The sequence below is a fragment of the Medicago truncatula genome, chromosome 3 (assembly GCF_003473485.1).
Source record: "Medicago truncatula cultivar Jemalong A17 chromosome 3, MtrunA17r5.0-ANR, whole genome shotgun sequence".
Taxonomy (NCBI): domain Eukaryota; kingdom Viridiplantae; phylum Streptophyta; class Magnoliopsida; order Fabales; family Fabaceae; genus Medicago; species Medicago truncatula.
The window spans coordinates 47,940,507-47,960,251 of NC_053044.1; the positions used below are offsets into that span (position 1 = coordinate 47,940,507).

Below are 19,745 nucleotides of genomic sequence, written 5' to 3' on the forward strand. Positions count from 1 at the left end.
ACATCTTATATAATTCACATAATGCATATACAAATATATTACATTACTATCAACATTAAATAAACCAAAAGAAAAAAGGTGACTGATGCAAGCTCCATACACGATGGAGAATAAATCAAAGTAAAAGAAAAGACCCTTATCAAGAGAAATAGCTTCTCAACGGAATTCATGAATACCTCTCATATCTCCCATCACTTACTTTAAAACCACCTTATCTTAATTCCTCTTAATTGGAGTATCAATGTTACTTGGTCTATCATATGATATTTCAGTACTACATATTGATGCTTGCGTAGAAAAACTACTAATTACCTTCCCTTCAATTTTATTTTCCTTCTAAACAACAAAAAGATGTTCTAAATTCAAACTGATACCAAGAGAGGACTGATAACTTATGAGTTAATATCCGTCACATACTTCCCAATAATTTGTCTACAAAACCATTACAATGACCGAAAAGCTTGAACAAAAGATATCAACATTGTTTGTCCCTTGTCCTGTTAGTGTCGGTACTTTTTAAATCCATATAATTAAGAATTAAATCAGTTTCTTAATTTTAACCTAATTCTCCAATTCTCAAAACTAAACCTCCAATATGTTAAATCTAATTATCATAATCATAGACTTAAGAAGATTGAATGTTAGTCCCACCCTTACCTTAGAATGAATGATCGGCGGCTTCTCTCTCTCTCTTGGTTCTCCTCTTCTCTTGTTTTCTCCCTTTTTCTTCATAAAGCAGTTTCACGTAAAAACGTTTCTAAACCTAGTTTTCTTCTTATATCTCTCCTCATTCTATTTTTCTTATTTCCTCTATTTCCACTAAACTCCTCTAAATTCCAAAACAGTCCCACATCTCAATATTTATTTTATTTTCAAATCTTATTCTATTAAATACTAAAATAAGCCACTTAATAAAATATCAAAATACCACATAATCAAATAAATAATATAAATCACACAAATCATATAAGTATATTCTAAACTCATTAAAATAATCAAATAATTAAAGAGGGCGTTACACAAGATGGTGCATAGGTTCTGGTGATAGCATTCCTATTCTTGATGGTCCTTGGCTCTCTAATGGTGAGCATATCGATGGGAATATTACTGGAGGTCACTATGTTCGTGACTTTAAAGTTAGTAGTTTAATTTCTGATAACAGTAAGGAGTGGAATGTGCCTTTAATTCAGCAGGTTTTTTGCAATGATGTGGTTGATGTTATTCTGCAGACACCTTTGTTTGATCAAGTTCAACATGATCAGTTGGTTTGGAAAGTGGAGAGGAATGAATGTTATTCAGTCCGAAGCGCGTATAGATTGTGTGTAGAGGAGCTTGTCGACGTTTCTCATCTCCGACATCCAGGTAATTGGAAGGATATTTGGCGCCTGAAGGTTCCGCTAAAAATTGGCGCATGTGCCGGGGTTGTCTCCCCACCAGAGTTCGGTTGCAAGACAAAGGGGTTTCGTGCCCGACGCGGTGTGCTAGCTGTAGTTCTGAACACGAAGACCTGAATCACATCTTCTTTGAGTGTCCTTTTGCTATTCAGGTGTGGAATACAACGAGGATATGGTAAGCTGTCCACGACGCAATTCTGAATAATAACTCAGCCGTAAATGTTGTGGGTGAACACGCTGGTCCGTGCACAAAACCTCTGCAACTAGTCCTCACTTTGGCCGCTGCAACTAACAAGGTTTATGGGACAATTCATGCCACAACGCATTTGTCACACTAAATTCTTAATTTTAAAAGGCATAAACACGAAGTACCTGACCAAAAACTCGTACTTCATGAATGGGATGTATCTAGGGCTGGATAAGGACCCGTGGCCCGGCCCAAACCGAAAAAAACTGAGGGAAAACCCGAAACTGAGCGGGTTAAAACGGGTCCTCGGGTCAACGGGTTACAGATATGGGTATACAAGGGTTTACATGGGCAGAGGCGGGTAAAGGATCTTCAACCGCGGGTACCCGAACCCGCCCGAGTTACACTACAATATTTTAATTTATTCACGTTTGAAACCCACACACAGGCTGCAGTATTTCCTCTTTTGAGAGACACAATCTGCAAAACCGCACATAGACTACAAAACCACTACTCTTTCTTGAAAACGGTTGGCTTTCTCTCTCTGAGTTGTATTGCATTTATTTTTATTATATACAATTAATTGTTTTGAAACAATTTAGCATTATAATAATAACCTTTTTTGACTAATGTACTACTTTATATCATATTTATTTATATTTACCACCAATATTTATTTTCCTTTAATTTTCATTGAAAGCTACCTGCAAACCTGAATCTCTCTCACTGCTTCTTCAAACGCAAACGCATGCATGCTTCATCATCTCATTGCTTCTCTAGACTATCTTCTCTAAGATAACAATATGCTCTATCACTCTCTTGTTTTTCTCTGGACTATCTTCCTCCTCTTTCCTCTTCTTTAGCTTCTTCTTAATCTCATTCTTCTTAAATCTCATTTTTCTTGGTCTTCTTCATCTTGGTTGGTGTGTTGATGAATACATAGATTTGAGGATACTATACTGTTTTTTCATTTTTTTCTGAATCTTCAAAACCGCTCATACCCACCCGATAAACCCGTGACCCGAAAGACCCGAACCCGTACAAACCGAAGAAGAAAAATGGGTAGAAATGGGTTGCTACACACAAACCGCGGGTTGGGATGGGTTGAAGGTTTGGGCCCGAACCCGCCCGATGTCCACCCCTAGATGTATCTATTAACTTCTCCGCACAAAGACAATACACACTTTTGATAGAGTACGTATCTATTTTCTTTGTTTTCTAAATTAATTTATCATTAAGAACATGGATAAGGAGAGTAGTATTCACGATATCGGAATCTATATCCATGTTATATACATTCCAGACTACAGTGTGATTCCAACTCATCATTGCATCATCAATGTGACTATGGACATGATAATTTCTCCCAAGACATACAATAAATTTCATGATTAGAGCCTTTATGGTCCCACCAAAATGAGTTCACCATTTTTTCAATAATGTTAATGAGTGATGATACTCGTTACGTACGAAGGAATGACATGTAACACTGATTTGTTCATTACCTTGTGACCTGCTTTAAAGAGACATTTCGTACTACATAAGTTTAATTTTTTGCCAAACTCGATCCTTATTATTCATTTCTTTTATTTGTTGAATTTCAATCGGGGGTACCCTCTGTATTGAGATTATTGGGTTGTTAACCCTCTTCGTAATTATACTTACATGATTTAAATTTGGTTGAACAACTATCCACCTCGATATAGACTAAGTAGGAATGTATGTGATCACGACTCATCTAGAATAAAAACGAGACAGTAATGAAGATAAAATTCATCATGGATTGTGAGTGGGGATGGAAAGTATAAATCACCCGAAAGATCAGCTGCAAATGCCAATAAAAATTGTGGTTGTTCGTTTCAGCTTAGAGCAAGAACATTGAAGGATGACCGGTTAAAGTAACATGGAAACTTCACAACTATGTGTTAGCTCATACATTGATTGGTCTTTTATTTATGTGATGTTCAAATGAAGAAGAGTTAAAAGACGTTCATGACTTGACAAAGTACCGTATTGTATCGAGATAGCTATAAAATTTGTTGCAAGATTGAAGCTAGGATAATCGAAATACTATCATCTAATTTTATAAGCAACAAAAATTCAACGACTAACGAAGTTAATAGAAGTCGTGAAGTATGCGTGTCCGAGTAGAAGATTTGAAAAACTTGGATGTTGTGAGAGACTTATTTTAAATTTTTAAGAAATATTGTATAATTTTTTTACAATCAACTTTGTGTTTAATACTTATTACAATATAAAAAATTTGGTTATATATTATATTTTGTTTTGGTTCGCCGCTCGAACTTTTTTCCTAGCTCGCCGCTATTTTCTATTAGCATGGACTAATCGAGTAATGTATTTAGGAAAGTCTACAATAATATACAAGATGCAATCGTATATAATTGACAAAAAAAGATGTGGTCTTATTATAAAATGTTGTCTTTTATATCATAAAGTGGGTATTCGAAGTTCAAACTTCGGTTCTTCCCTATTACAATGCATTCTCTATTAATTGAGCTAATTCACTAAGACATATATTGATTTTCATTATTAATGAAATTAGCCAAGTTTGCGATTGTCGATATTTTTTTTTTACTACCATATTTCAAGTTGATTATTGAAATTGCAAAATGATTATAAAATTCATTTTTCTACGGTATTTGCTGGGATTATAATGATACTTAAGTTTGTAATATCACGAGTGCATTTGAAACCAATTCAATATCGTCAACGATAAATGTAATAACTAATTCTGACACGGTAACGAATTTCATTAATGCATTGCATTTTGAGATTCATTCAATTCGAGAGACAAATTGAGTATTTATAAGTATTACAATTATTTAAAGAGTAAATTATACTCTTCACCCCTCAAAGATGTTTGAATTACACTTCCCTCCCCTCTTATTCAAAACATATTAGAATACTTTTCACTCCCCTCCCTTAAGAGAAGCTTGAATTACATTCATCTCCTCTCTTATGTTAAAATCTACACTTTACTCCCTCAATATTTTTTTTATTTCTAATAATCTAGCAACAATATAATAATTTAACACACTTCGAAAAAAAATAGTATTGCGGGTCTATTTTAATATAATAAAAAATTGAATCTATATTTTTCGCTATTTTATTCACAATTTCATTAACATGTAGTTTTAAATCCTATTATAAAATATGAAACAATCCAAAATAAAATTAAAATATGTGAAAAATTACTAAAGACAATAAAGCATGATTATTTAAAAGCTAATTTTATACTCTAATATATAAAATCAATAGAAAAATATTTAAATTTAATTATCATTGACATTTAAATTATAAAGAAATGAATTAATTTTTCTTAAATGGTGGTTCAAAATTAATATATATATATATATATATGTATATATATATATATATGTATATATATATATCATAAAAATATTTATTTATGTTAAAATAGATTAAAGTGTAGTGCATATTTAATTATTAAACGATGAGGTTGTAATTCAAGCATCTTATAAGGGATGTGATTATAATTTTACTTTTCAAGAGAGGGAAGTGTATATTTTAACATAAGAGGGGAGGGGAGTGTAATTCAAGCATCTTTGAGGGAAGGAGAGTGTAATTTACTCTTATTTAAATTAGGGAAATTCTATGGTACACTCACAATTTTGAGTGTACCAGTACTCTTGTTTCACAAATTATATAAATTAAAGACCACTTTAATGAAATAAAAAGGTATTTGTCAATATTTATATTTTAGAAAACATCATTTCATTGTTTATAAGGATCATATTACAAAATTTACATTTTGTCATAAAAAATAATCAATATTCATTGTTATGAGTAATAAAAATTCTTAAAAATAAAATTTTATTTCGTCAAAGCTTTTGGTATATAAAATTTAATTATCTTAGTTGCCAATGATAGAAAATAATTATCTTTCTTCAAAAAAACAACTCATTTATTATTAATTTTACGACTTGGTGTACCGATGCACCCAAATTTATTGGGTGTACCATAGAATTTGCCTTTAAATTATACTATGTCCTTGTGTCTCAATTTCTTTTAAAGGAAAAGTTTTAATTGTATCTTATTTATTTTGACCGGGTTTTCCTTTTATTTTAAATAATTAATTAGTTTATTGTTAAAAAAATCCTTTTTTCTTTTTGTCTGTGGGGGATTACCCCTTTATTTCCACACAAAAGCTAATAAAGATTTATAAATTTGTTGTAAGAAAGTTTTTTTTTTTTTTTTTTTGTAAAAAGAAGGCATAAACTAGAAAGAAAGAAAGAAAGAAAGAATGGATGCACAGCCTTTAGCAGCAGACAAGTAAAGAGTGTAGAGTGGGACAAAGGAGGCAGCAAGCAACATAAGCGATCCGTTGCAGCAGGTTAGTTGTTGTGAATGTTCCAAAAAGCAAAGCCAATTGCAGCGTTGTTGCATTGCACGCACAGTAGTAAAGTGTATGCATGCGCTGGCTCTCACTATTCCTCTCTTCATTGCTCCACCATGTATTAATTCAATTCAACCCACCACTTCTATATTCCAATTGCTTGCCACATAATGGGACTAACTCATAGAATAGATCATATTCATATACCAAACTATACTAGTTTGAATTTAATCTAAATATAAGCACTATACTATATTCCAATAACTTTTGTATTGCATTCCACCAAGTAACTGACCCAAAACATTCCGAGTTAGATATCTGACTAAAACAATTATCATTGGTATTGGTATTTACTTTAAAATTGGATAATAAAGATTAAAAAAAAATATTTGTTTTGCGCAATAATTTACACATTCATACCGTAAGAAACGTTGGTGGTTGTTGGATCAAGATAAAACCATCATCGATAGATATCCTTAAATGTGTGAATGCGGAAGTGGTGCTTCAAATCCAAATGAAAAACTCATAAAAAGGGAGAGAGAGAAAGAAAAAAAATTAGGAGAAAATAATAAAATTTCATTTCATCAATATTCTCTCCAGACCATGTCCCAGCAAATTAACCAAAACACAAAAACATACAATCACAAACAAACACTAGACATGTTTTCTCTGCTTATGAAGATTTGTCTCCAACCATAGTACTATTCCTTTTTTCAACTTTCCCTCTCTCTGGCAGTAAAAATTACAGAGCGGTATCATATCAATTCCCTAAACAAAACTAAAAGCTATTCAAATATCCAATCATAGCAGTGTTTAAAAGGGCAAATAAGAAAGAAAGATTTCTAAATTTTGAGTCAACAAGAGTGGAAAATCAGAGCATGAGGAAGACGATGCTGATGGTGGTTATGGTTATGTTGGTTAGGAGATTCTTTCTCAATTCGCCATCGAAGATGAAGGAAATCATCCACAGAACATGGAAGCTTGAGAGGACCATTGGTATGGTAGCCATAAACATCATAAGCTTGGTCGAGAAGACGCTTGAAAAGTGGATGGTAAAGATAAGAGATAGGTATGACAAATTTCTGAGCGCAAGAACCACCTTCTTCTTCCTCCTCTAAACCCACTTGAACTGCAAGCCATCCCTTCTTCACTTTCATCTTCTTATCCTCCTGCATGATTTTGATAATAATTGGTTAACTCTTGCTTGTTCCTATGGTGTTGGTGAAGAGAGAATGAGTGTGAGACTTTGAGTGCCAAAGCTAAGGGAATCAACCTTCATATATATAGCAATATTAAACAATTTATTATTTTTTAAATGTTTTTTTGGGTGTAAAGAATTAAAGTAGTAATAATTTTATTTATAATGATTAAGTTTTTGACCTGAAATCTCAACTAAAGAATCTTATCGGTCATTCTTAGTCAAGTCTCTCATTTTAACCACATTTTTTTATCTAGCGAGGCTCGTACATACATCATACATCACTGAAGAATTTGAATCCAATTTTACTGCATTTACTAATTGTCAATAAAGTAGTAATATTTTTTTGTGGTTAACTTTTTGACTCGTTGAGAAAAAGATATGGTAATTCGGAGTTCATCAAAAGATACGTAAAACAATAATAATGTGTGTATATAGTAAAATAAGGGAATAAAATGAAATGAAAGAGGGGTGGTGGTGGGGACTGGACTATTTGGGGGTGGACAGTTCTGTGTGGCTGTGTGGCGACCCTTGTGAGAGTGGGAGGGTAACAATCAACAGCAAGGTCAATTACATTACAAAAGAAACAGAACAACTCTTGGAATGAATTAGGGTGGGGATTGTGACAGGACTTGTTACTTGTGTCCTGCCTCTCAAATCAAATCAACACTATAGTCTCCACTGATTTTTTTTGTTGATTATGTAGTCTTATTGGTTGATATAGTCTCCAATGATTTGATTGTAAATATAAAAACAATCAATCAGTTTGATTTTTATGCATTTTCTATGTAATAAATTTACACTGTAATCGTATTACAACCAAATATATATATGTATGATTTTGGAAGCAAATTCATTAAAGTTAATAGTTTATGAAAACTTTAAGTAGAGTTTGTGCGGAGATAAACGAAAGAGATAACCCACACTTTAGCTAAAGAGACCACATTATTAGCTAGTTTCTAAATTTTTATAAAATATCATATTGTATTGAACACATTTTGATTAATAAAATGTTTTAAGTTTTTTTGCCTAAAAAAAAATTAAAGTTAATAGTTTTCAATGATTAATCGATTATGATTAATTGAGAGTATAAATCTTTTTACACCAACATTGTATAAGAGTCCAATTTATACTCAAATTGTTCTTAAAAAATGTAGTATCATGTTCTTTTTTTTTTTTAGAGGATAGTAGTCTTATGTTTTTTTTTTTTTTTTTTGGTTACAATAGTAGTCTTATGTTGAATCTATATTAATTTGATCTCATTTCTAAGTAATTTTTAATAAGATTTATACTTTTTTAATCTATATATTTTTTTGGTCAATTTTTTTATTTGAAGTCATTATTATATACCCGGATCCACGACTGTAAATAATATGGTGCTTGGTCGTACTTTTTTAAAGTAGTCACACTTCTATTTTTTTAATATATATAGTCCAAACATTTTTTCCCGTTATAAAATAATTCTTATTTTATTTAAAAAAAATTATAAAAAAAATGTTTATTTTGGAAATTAACCGTTACTAATTTACTGAAAAAGTTTGACTCTCTAGAAACACATAAATGTTTTCCAACTTGAAGAGTCAATAGTTTTAGGTATCAGTATATATATACATGTACTACCTTTTTCAGTACCAAAGAAAAAAAAAAGTACCTTTTGATTATTATAATTATAAACAACGTAATAAATATTACAAATGTATTAAGCTATTATTATAATTACTTTAACTCAAAATAATAAATTAAAAATAATGATCTGAGCCCTTAACCATTTGGTTTGGAACCACCAATTGTTTTGTATAAAAAAATTATGTTTCGAGATTTTTTAGGAGATATCTTAGAGATGTTACGTCTTAAACAAACCTCAATTACTTCATAAAATGTGTACAAAAATCCCCTATGGAATGAATATATAATTTTTTTTTTATGAAAAACAAATCTGGAATCAAACATTTACACGATCGTCTATGATTTATTTAAAAGATGTCATCCTTCTTTAACTTAAAAAAAAGGTTAAAATGTCTTTAGTTCTTACATTTTGTGTCCATTTGAAGAATAGTCCCTACATTTCATTAAATATTTTTAAAATCCTCACATTTTATCTCCGTTATCAAAATTAGTCCATGTTGTTAATTCTCTAACGGAATGATGATGTGACAGTTAGTGGATCCCAATTATTTTAAGGTTAAATATGTTTTTGATTCTTACATTTTGCGTGACTTTGAAAATTAGTCCTTGCATTTCAATAAATGTTTTTAAAATCTCTAAAATAATAAGGACTATTCTTAATTTTGATAACGGAGATAAAATGTGAGGATTTTAAAAACATTTAATGAAATGTAAGGACTATTCTTCAAAGGGGTGCAAAATGTAAGGACTAAAAACACATTTAACCCTAAAAAAAATAAAGGGAGTAAAGGGATTTTTTGTCACAACGCCTTGAAATTTATGAATAAAAGAAAAAAAAAAGTACAAAAGGAGGTGGGACAAGAACCAAAACTCTCAAGTAAAATAAAAACATATAAAAATACGAAACAAAATAGATAAAATTGTCTAAAAATGAGAGCAACAATTTTCCACCAAATTATTAGTGAGACGAGCTATTAGAATAACCTATCTTAAATCTTATGCGAGTCACAATCCACTGCTTCAATTTGTTTTTCTTTTTCCTTGAAACCACCAACTAAAATGGTTGATTTGTGTTTACCAAATCAATAATCTCTTCCTTCTCACTCATGTTAGCCCATGAATATTTAGAAAATCATAGTTTGTTGAGCCACATAAAAACCAGCTCTAAAATTCGCATGTCATGCATAGTACCATTTCTACCTAAGTTTGACAAGTTAGAATTTGTCACCATTATGGATCTACCAAAAGCTTCAGGACCATGATCTTTCAAACGAAGTGATTCTATTGTCACTTTCTCGCGAATCTCTTCACGAAAAAAGTGTAAACTAAATTTTGTATTCAGATGCTTTATCAAGATTATTATAAATTTTTTCTTGTTCTGAAGAGGATTCTTGTAGCACATCTGTAAGCTCAAAATCTAACACTGCCAAACATATCAATATACCAAGAAAGTTATCACCAACCATAACACATATTGACAGACTTTTGATGAATCAGTATCATAGTAAATTTGTTTTGTTAAAAAAAAGGATCACAGTAACTTTTGAAAGAGAGAATTGTATTCTAAGCAAGAGATCATTAGGCGTGACAAGCTGAAAATTATAAGATCGAGGACTATATGTTAGGACCATGAGCATTACAATCATATCATCGTAGGTGCGTATACTACCTTTTCATCTTTTGCACTTTTTAATTATTGAATGTCATTTTAATTTTATCACAACCTATGGTGAATTGGTCCTGGTTGTTGATTATGCTCGCATTTAGTATTTATTTTCTTTTCTTTGATTGGTTTTCACATTCTTGTTGTGGAATTATATGGTACATTTTGACGTGTTTAATGGTAAATAAACAAATGTTCTTAACCTAGATAAAAGGATAATGGTCACCATGCACAATAACAAATCATATATACTCTATATATCATTGTCCCCTTACCATCACTTTTTGAAAATTTTATAGGATTTCTCAATGCAATGCTATCCGCAAGATCAGCAAAACACATTCCAAAAGTAGTGTCACTAACTTCTTTTTTCTTCTTCCTTTTTAATTTGAAGACCACTGATTAAAAAACATTTTAACCCATAAAAAATAAAATTTAAAAGAAAACAATTTGTAGCACTAAGAAGTAAGAAGACAACACTGCACAGTCACGGTTGTAGTCAAAATACTGTCGTCTTCTAATCTTCTTGCTCATAGTGTCTATGTGCATGTACGGTACGGATGTCCGGCCATTGTAATTTAATAAATAAATTAAGGATTGTTGCTTTTTATTATTTTTTGGTAAAGTTGTTTTGTCAGAAAACAAACAAACTATATTTGACAATAAAAGAAAGTTAAAATTACACAATTAATCCCTTAACTTAATTTTAGGTAACACTTTCGTCCTTTATCTTTTTTTTGTAACGATTTAGTCCTTTATGTTATAAAATGACACTATTTTATCATTTTTGTATGAGATTTTTTCAATGAAATTTGATTTTCTAGGCTAGTATGATGAAGATTTGTGTTTGTCTATGAGTTTGATGAATTTTTTTTTGGAATTTTTGATTATTTTTTCCATAAAAAGGATAACTGTTGTTATTTTATAACATAAAGGACTAAATCGTTACAAAAAAATAATAAAGGACGAAAATGTTACCTAAAATTAAGTTAAGGGATTAATTGTGTAATTTTGCCCAAAAGAAACTATACTGTTGTTTTTTTTTGACAAAACTATACTGTTGTTATCATGTCAAGAAATATTATTATCTGTTTGTTTGGTATAGTTGATTTTTGGTATGTCTCTTCATAGTTTATTATTTTAAATTTTGGCATATGTATATATAGTCAGCAGCAATCAAACAAAGTAAAATATTCTCTTTTTAAAAAGGCTAAAATATGGTTTTAGTCCCTGCAAATATAACGAGTTTTGGTTTTTGTCTCTGATAAAAAAAAAAAAATTGAAAAACGTCCTTGCAATTTTTTTTGTTTTTTAAAGTAGTCCCTAAACCCACTATTTTGCTAACTTGTCTCATTTCTGCATATGTGGCAGATGCTGACTGTCATAATTTGTACATATGGCATCCACGTGATAATTATTTTATTTAACTAATTAATAAACACTAAAAAAAACAAAAAAATATTTTTGAAATTTAAAAAACCCAATTAATTTTAAACAAACAATTTTCATTAATAAAAATTCATGCTGCCTAATAGAAATTCAGAAATTCATTATGAATAAAAAATTCATCCTTAAAACCAGAATTTCATTTTAATGAAAAGTCTAAAAATTCATCCCAAATTCATTCACTAACTCATCTTCATGTTAAATAGAGAAATTCACTTGCAGTAAATTACAAAGAGAGAAGCAATAGTAACAACAAGAAATTATTTCAGATCTGCTACTATACATCTCTTGAATCTGCAACAACAGTAACAACAAAAACTTCATTCAGCAAATCCAAATTTTTAGTCAAACCAATTTTTCCCAAATTGATTCCTTTTGTATCATGAACAACAAACAATTATGAAACAAAAATCAAACAAAAACATCTGCCAACACAAGAAACAGATCAAACAAGAACAACATAATCTGCAGCGGCATAGCTTTCGGTCTAGATTTCGATTTTAATGAAACGTCGAAGAAGAAGGGGAACGAAGAAGAAGAGGTTTCGTGAAGAAGAAGTGAAACGAAGAAGAGAAAAAAAAAAGATATGTGAAGAAGAAAAAGTGGAACGCAGGATCTCTGAAGAAGAATAATGATGGAGGTCAAATGAACAATGTCAATGGAAGAAGATGAAGAATGATGGAGGAATTGGGATGGATGAAGAAAGGGGGGAAATTGAAACCCTAAAATTTTTCTTCCTTTACTGTTCTGATTTTGTTCATTTAATGTAATTAAATATTTTTTTAATTATGAAAAAAAAAATTAATTTATAAATGTTTAAAAAAAAACTTGAAATGCCATGTATTTGCCATGTGGATGAATTCGTGCGGTCATCAAGCGACACCTAAGTAAAATGGTATCAAATCAGCAAGAAAGTGGGGACAATGACTTTTTTAAAAAAACAAAAACTTTTGCAGAGATGGATTTCAAATAAAAAATTTACTATGAACCAAAATTCAAACTCGCTATATTTGCAGGGACCAAAATCATATTTTAGCCTTGTAAAAATAACGGTGGAAACTATATAAATAATTTATATCACTAATTTACGTCAGATTTACGTTATTTACATATATTGCCTAATATTTTGTCGTATAGGTCTATAATATATAACTGATGACAGTCCGTCATATCACATATTTAGAGTCTTTTTAATTAAGTTTTTATTCTAGTTTTATTAATTTAATACTTAATTTAGAGTCATTTTAAATAAATTGTCGTTTTTTTATTATTGAGTCAAAAAGAGTATTATTATTATTATTTTCATTGAGAGACTTGCTAGTAAGAAACATTGGTGAGTGGACTAAAAAAGAGTAGTGGGCTTGAGCAAAGGAAAATAAAAACGTAACATGCTTGTGGGAGAAGGAAGGCAACTAGGTTACAACACTTATATAAAAGAAGCCGCACCAGCACAAGAAGATCAATTCACGTTTTGTGCAATCACGTTTGGAAGGAAAAGAAGGGATCGCGCATCACGAGAAGAAAAGAGGAGGGGATAGCTACATGGAAATTCCAATATAACAACAACATTGATTGATTGAGAGAAATTGGGGAAGAACATCAGTAACGACGGAATTCTATCGATTTATTTTCTTTACTATGTTGTTTATTCTTTTTAATCGTCTAGTTAATTCCCTTTAATTGAGCCATGATGAACCTATTGTAATATATGAATCAGTAGTTAAAACTCTCTTTATTATCAATATTATTCAATCTTTATTCAGAATTATTTGTGTTCATTGTTTTTCATATGATTGTTTGCATGACTATTAACCCTAGCTTCTTGCAATCACATAAATTGATCTTAAGAATTGAATGACTACTAACCCGAGCTTTTAATCCTGAAATAGTAATTCTGTTTAATTCAACACAGGAACCTAGAGATAGGAAATTGAGGGTTATGACATATGAATTAACGTTCTGACATCGCTTCCGCGGTTATTCAATCGGTTTAAGAGATTAAAAGATTGAATAGTAATTAGTAATAAAGGGAGGTAAACTACTCATATAAAGCAATAGCGGATTCATCGGCTTAATCATCCTTTTCAAATCATCTTTCAACAACTTTTATTGTTTTTTATGCACACAAACCTACTGCCTCAGGCACTTATAAATTTTACACATCATAGATATTAACTTTATTGCTAAGTGAGATTGACACAGACACAGCCCTCGTGGATACAAACTTATTTTATTACTTCGATAGTTTTAGTACACTTACTAAAATATTTATCAATAATACAAGACAAATTAATTTGACAAAACACTAGAGAATACTAAACTAGAGTTTAACTTCCAAAAACAAATATGATATAGTAGCGAGAAGATGGGGACTTATGTTTTATTGCGTTGACGTGTCCGTCTTTTTCTTGCATTAACATTTAAAATTATAAACGGCGTTTTTTTTATGAAATTTTAATTTTAATTAAAAAAATGTTTCTTGCTTTCAAATTATCTTTATATATTATATATAAAAGTTAACCCTTAAGCCAATTTTTAACCTAATTTTAACCTATATTTTATGATGACTTTTACGTTATTACCCTCCGTGTTCAATTAAATCTGTTTAATTAAGAGATAAACTTTAAAAATCGTTCCTCCTATTCCTCCTATTTCTATAACAATTTCCTCCTATTTTGTTTCCAACACAACAATAAACAGATAAACATAAAACAAAAAAAAAAAATACAATTTTCTCCTATTTTGTTTCCAACACAACAATAAACAGATAAACATAAAATAAAAATAAAATCACTCTTATTAACAAATTCTTCCTATTATTTCGTAAGCCAATTTTTAACCTAATTTTAACCTAGATTTTATGATGACTTTTACGTTATTACCCCCGTGTTCAATTAAACCTGTTTAATTAAGAGATAAACTTTAAAAATCGTTCCTCCTATTCCTATAACAATTTCCTCCTATTTTGTTTCCAACACAACAATAAACAAATAAACATAAAAAAAAAAAATCAATTTCCTCCTATTTTGTTTCCAACACAACAATAAACAGATAAACATAAAAAAAAAAAAAAAAAAAGAATCACTCTTATTAACAAATTCTTCCTGTTATTTCCATTTAATCAAAATGTTATTCCTCCTATTCCTATAACAATTTCCTCCTATTTCGTTTCCAACACAACAGTAAACAGATAAACATAAAAAAAAAAAAAAAAAAATCACTCTTATTAACAAATTCTTCCTATTATTTTCATTTAATCAAAATGTTATTTTCAAATGCTTCTGAAATCAAAAACAACAGCTCACTACTAAATCAAATCCAATCCTATTTTCGCTCCTAACAAATCCCCTTTTTCAAAAAAAAAAAAAAAAAAAAACCTAACAAATTCACAAATTTCTGTAAGTTTGTTGCACCTTTTCCAATTCGTGTGCATTAATTAAGGGATGATTTAATCAGAATTTGTTAGGTTTTCCATTATATCAGGCTTCCCATTTTTGCGATTGCAAAATTCAAATTCCCTTCTAATATTAATCACGACCCAGACTCCAACTCCCCACAAATTTAGCTGTTTCCAAAGCACTTTTACGTATCAAATCTTCCAAAGCACTTTCACGTATCAATTCTCCTTCTCACTATAAATGTGTACCATACATAATTGAATAAAACACATCCTTATTTATCCCTTTAATCATTCGTTCAGAGAATTTCTCCCTTCAATCATTCATTCAAAGAATATCAAGTGTTAATATTGAAAAATGTTGTTGTCGTATCACTGCTTAACGGGTATGTCTGATTTTTGCGTATGTTTTCATGCTTAAAGATGTTTTGTAACACTTTTTATTTTTACTGTATTGATGCAACATGTCCTTTGGTTAATAATCCAGATTCATATAATGGAGTGTTTGCTGCTCCATCTTTTAGCTTTATTTTCAGTTGTTGAATCAAACATTTGATTCTTCAGTTTTTGCTTTTCAATGTAATGAAGTATCAGTCTTGCTAAATTCTCTTCATAATTTTAATCTAAGCATCCAGATTTTATTCTCTTTCCAATTTGGACTTTCTTTTTTTACGGCATCTGTCTCTTATTTTCTTAATCTTGATTTTACAATTTTTCAGATTCTCCATTGTTGCAGTTTTACTACGATGTCGATATTATGATCTTTTTCCGTGTTCATTTTCTTTCAATTAAACGTAAGTATGCATTCGCTTTTCTTCATTCCTTCCTTCGATAGAATGCCGTATTAGCTTTGTTTAGTCTTCCCCTAAATGAAACAAATAAACAATTTATTGAGGGATTTAAGTGTCTTTCTTTTATTTTCTTTCTTTATTTATGTGTGCACAACTCAAATAGTACCTATCTTGAAGTAAAAATCATGTGCAGTTGCAGGTCCTCACAATGCAACAATTGCTAATGTTATTGGTGGGTGAGTAAGAGTTTAGTTTCTTCATCTGGTAAGGAGATTTTATAAATATAACTTTCATTTGCAATATTTAAGATTTTATGTGTGACAACATAATATATTTAGTGTATAAAACGTAGGACATGCTTCGACAGAGGGTATGAATATGAACCAGGCATTTAGCTGCATGTGTGAATGTTAACTATAACATAATCTTTCATTGTTTTATATTCAGATAATATTTTTGAGATTTATTTCTCTTCATAATCCTCTTTAGGTAAAAATTATTGTCTTCGCTCTTTTCTAAACTGCTTTGCTGATTTCTTGTTTTGTAGTCATAATAATATTTTTTATTAGAGGCTTTATGAATGGCAATACCAATTCTATAGATAACACTTATCCGTAGAGCTGGTCTTCATGGACACACATGAGTTCTCATCATAGCCATACAAATAGAATGATCCCTTTGAAAAATTCTTGATATTGTGGAGGATATAATGCAAATTTAATTTTTTGTTGATTAGTTTAAAGAATTGTAAGTTAAATAAAACAATCCAAATATTGTTGTTAATTCTTCTTCTCTGCTCATTGTGTTTAGCATTTCATTGCAGGAAAACAATTTACATAGAATTCCTTAAGGTGCCTAAAGCAAATATAAAGGTCTTCTATTTTGTTTGTGGATTGAGATAATGCAAAAGTTTCAGTTGTTTCTAAGCGTTATTGAAAGTTAAGGATATTTGATTTATTTTTTCAACTATAAAAAACTGGTGTTTTTGTCTTATGAGGAAAGTCATGTGCATGAGCCTACTATTCAACTTATGGTGTTTTTGACACAAAAACAATACAACAAGAGGAATTGTGATTTTGAAGGCTAAAAATCTTTCTTTTGGGTCCTTTGAGAATAGTTGATTTTTGTTTTGAAGGTTTATTATTGTTATTTAGGTATGAGTGGTTTTTATGTAACATAGGTTTTTGGAATCAAGTAGTGACCAATTTGTATAATGTCGATTCTATTTGCACTTGCAAATTTTTTAAGGGTTAATGGTGCTTTACCCCCTATAATATATGTCATTTTTTGTTTTCCCCCCTGTAAAATATTTTTTTTGATTTACCCCCCTGTAATTAATTTTTTTGGAATACCCCCCTAATAGGTCATAAAAAAACGACTTTATTTTTTTTTTTTTTTGCAGAATTTTTCATTTTTTTATGACCTATTAGGGGGGTATTCCAAAAAAAATAATTTACAGGGGGGAAAACAAAAAATGACCTATATTACAGGGGGGTAAAGCACCATTAACCCATTTTTTAATTAAGTTTAGATGATTACAATGAAGAGAACCAATTGTAATTTTGATATGTGAAGGATTGAAAATAGAATTTTAGATCCCTGTCGTTGTCTAATTTTTATTTTTTAATATTCGTTTGTTTCAACTAAACAATTTCATGTCATCTCCTACTTTATTTTTTGAACTTGCGTAAGTAAAATGTATAATACATTTCATCTTTTATTTATTTTAGGATTTTTTTTACCATTACTTATTCTTATATATTAGTCGAAATGACCCGCGCACGGGTCTAAAGTCTAGTAATAATAAACCAAACCCTAAATAAATTTTTGAATTCCGGTATAACATCAAAATAAATAATAAATTGGTCAACAAAGAACTAAGCCAATTACTAACAACCACACCTCCCATTAGAATTTAAGTAATTTTTTATGGCCTAACAAACCCTAATTTCTTTTCTATTAGGGCCTAAATTTCGTACTTACTTATTTTTTTTAGGCCTACGAGGGTCGCTCTCCTCGCCCTGCCACATATGCGGCCCTGATGTGCAACCCTCTACATATGCCTTTGTGCTCATCACTTCTTTCTTTCGGTTAGCGGCACTACAGACGTGGAACGCGAGTTAAATGTCTTATCATCCACGTCCAAGTTCTAACTAACCTTGGTGTCTTCAAGATCTTTATACTCTTCAATAGACTCGGGAAAGAATCAACTAACCCTCGTTCAACTATGATAGTGCTTGAAAGAAATTAACCTATCCTTAAATTACATATATGCGATTATCGACTAACCAAATAATTATTTTGAGATGTAAATATGTTGATACTATCAGTTCAAATATATCTTTCTTGTCTGCTTGCAAAATCCGATATGTGATGTGATTCTCTCTTTTTTTGAACAAAGTGATGTGATTCTCTCTTATTTAGCGTTAATACTATTTCCAAACAAATTTTGCACTCACATTGTGGGGTTAATACAACGTGGAATAATTAAACTGTTAGTCAGTTAGTATGGTCACATTCCGTTGCATCAGTTGAGTTAGTGAAGTTACGTATTAAATGTATATATACTTCTCTTTTTTTGAACAAAGTGATGTGATTCTCTCTTATTTAGCGTTAATACTATTTCCAAACAAATTTTGCACTCACATTGTGGGGTTAATACAACGTGGAATAATTAAACTGTTAGTCAGTTAGTATGGTCACATTCCGTTGCATCAGTTGAGTTAGTGAAGTTACGTATTAAATGTATATATACTAGTGTAACGCCCCGTGCCAAGCACGGGATACATTTTATTTAATTTTTTTTAATATGATTTAAATTTTAACAGATTTTTTAAATATTATTGTTTTTGTTTTTTTTCATCCATAATTTTGGCGTTATGTGGTATTTTATCTTCGTATTTAAAATTGAACAATAAATAATCATTAATTGAGATCAAAAAGTTAAATTTTATAGATGACTATTTTTGTGAGAGTGATAAAATAAGGAACAAAAGTACAATTAAACCCAAAAGATAAAAACACTATAAATAATTAATATATTTCTAAAAAATTAACTAATTAGTAAGAGTTTTTATCAGCTTTGGTTTGTCAGTCATTCAATATATCAAATGGATATGATTACCTACGTTTTAATTTTTCACTCTTAATAAAAATATTAATTTTTTACTTAATCACAATGATCTCTGTGATCGCAATTATAAATAAAAAAAATCTAAATTCAAAATTTTAGTTACATCTATTATTTTTATTGGTTTCATAAATAATATTCATTGACATTATTTTTTTAATTTATCAAAATAAGCACATTTTTGAATAAAATTTACCTCATAAATATATGTATATTTTGTATTTCATTAAAAAAAATGAATTTTTATGTTAAATTTTGAATACAAAAAAGCATTAACAAATCATGTTTGGTTTTATATTTGTGAACATAAAATAAGTTTAAAACACAAAAACAATATTTTTAAAATAATAGGTTATCACTAATTATTCACACTTAGGGAAACTTAATTTTTGTTTTTACTTTAAAATTTGTGTAAAGTTTAAGACATAAGTAAATTGTAAATTGAAAATATGGAAACTGGTTTTTTTTTATTGAAGTGTCAATACATGCAACAAAAACGATTTGGTCAATTGAAAATTGAAATTTCCAAGACAAT

At 29.9% G+C, this 19,745-nt stretch overlaps 1 protein-coding gene across 1 annotated transcript; it reads right to left on the reverse strand.

The window, feature by feature from the left end:
• Nucleotides 1-6,514: 6,514 nt before the first annotated feature.
• On the reverse strand, nt 6,515-7,219 carry LOC25489869 (auxin-induced protein 6B). The gene has a single exon (XM_013606148.3). It carries the CDS (start codon nt 7,132-7,134, stop codon nt 6,814-6,816), a length of 321 nt encoding a protein of 106 aa, XP_013461602.1. The 5' UTR covers nt 7,135-7,219; the 3' UTR covers nt 6,515-6,813.
• Nucleotides 7,220-19,745: the final 12,526 nt, after the last annotated feature.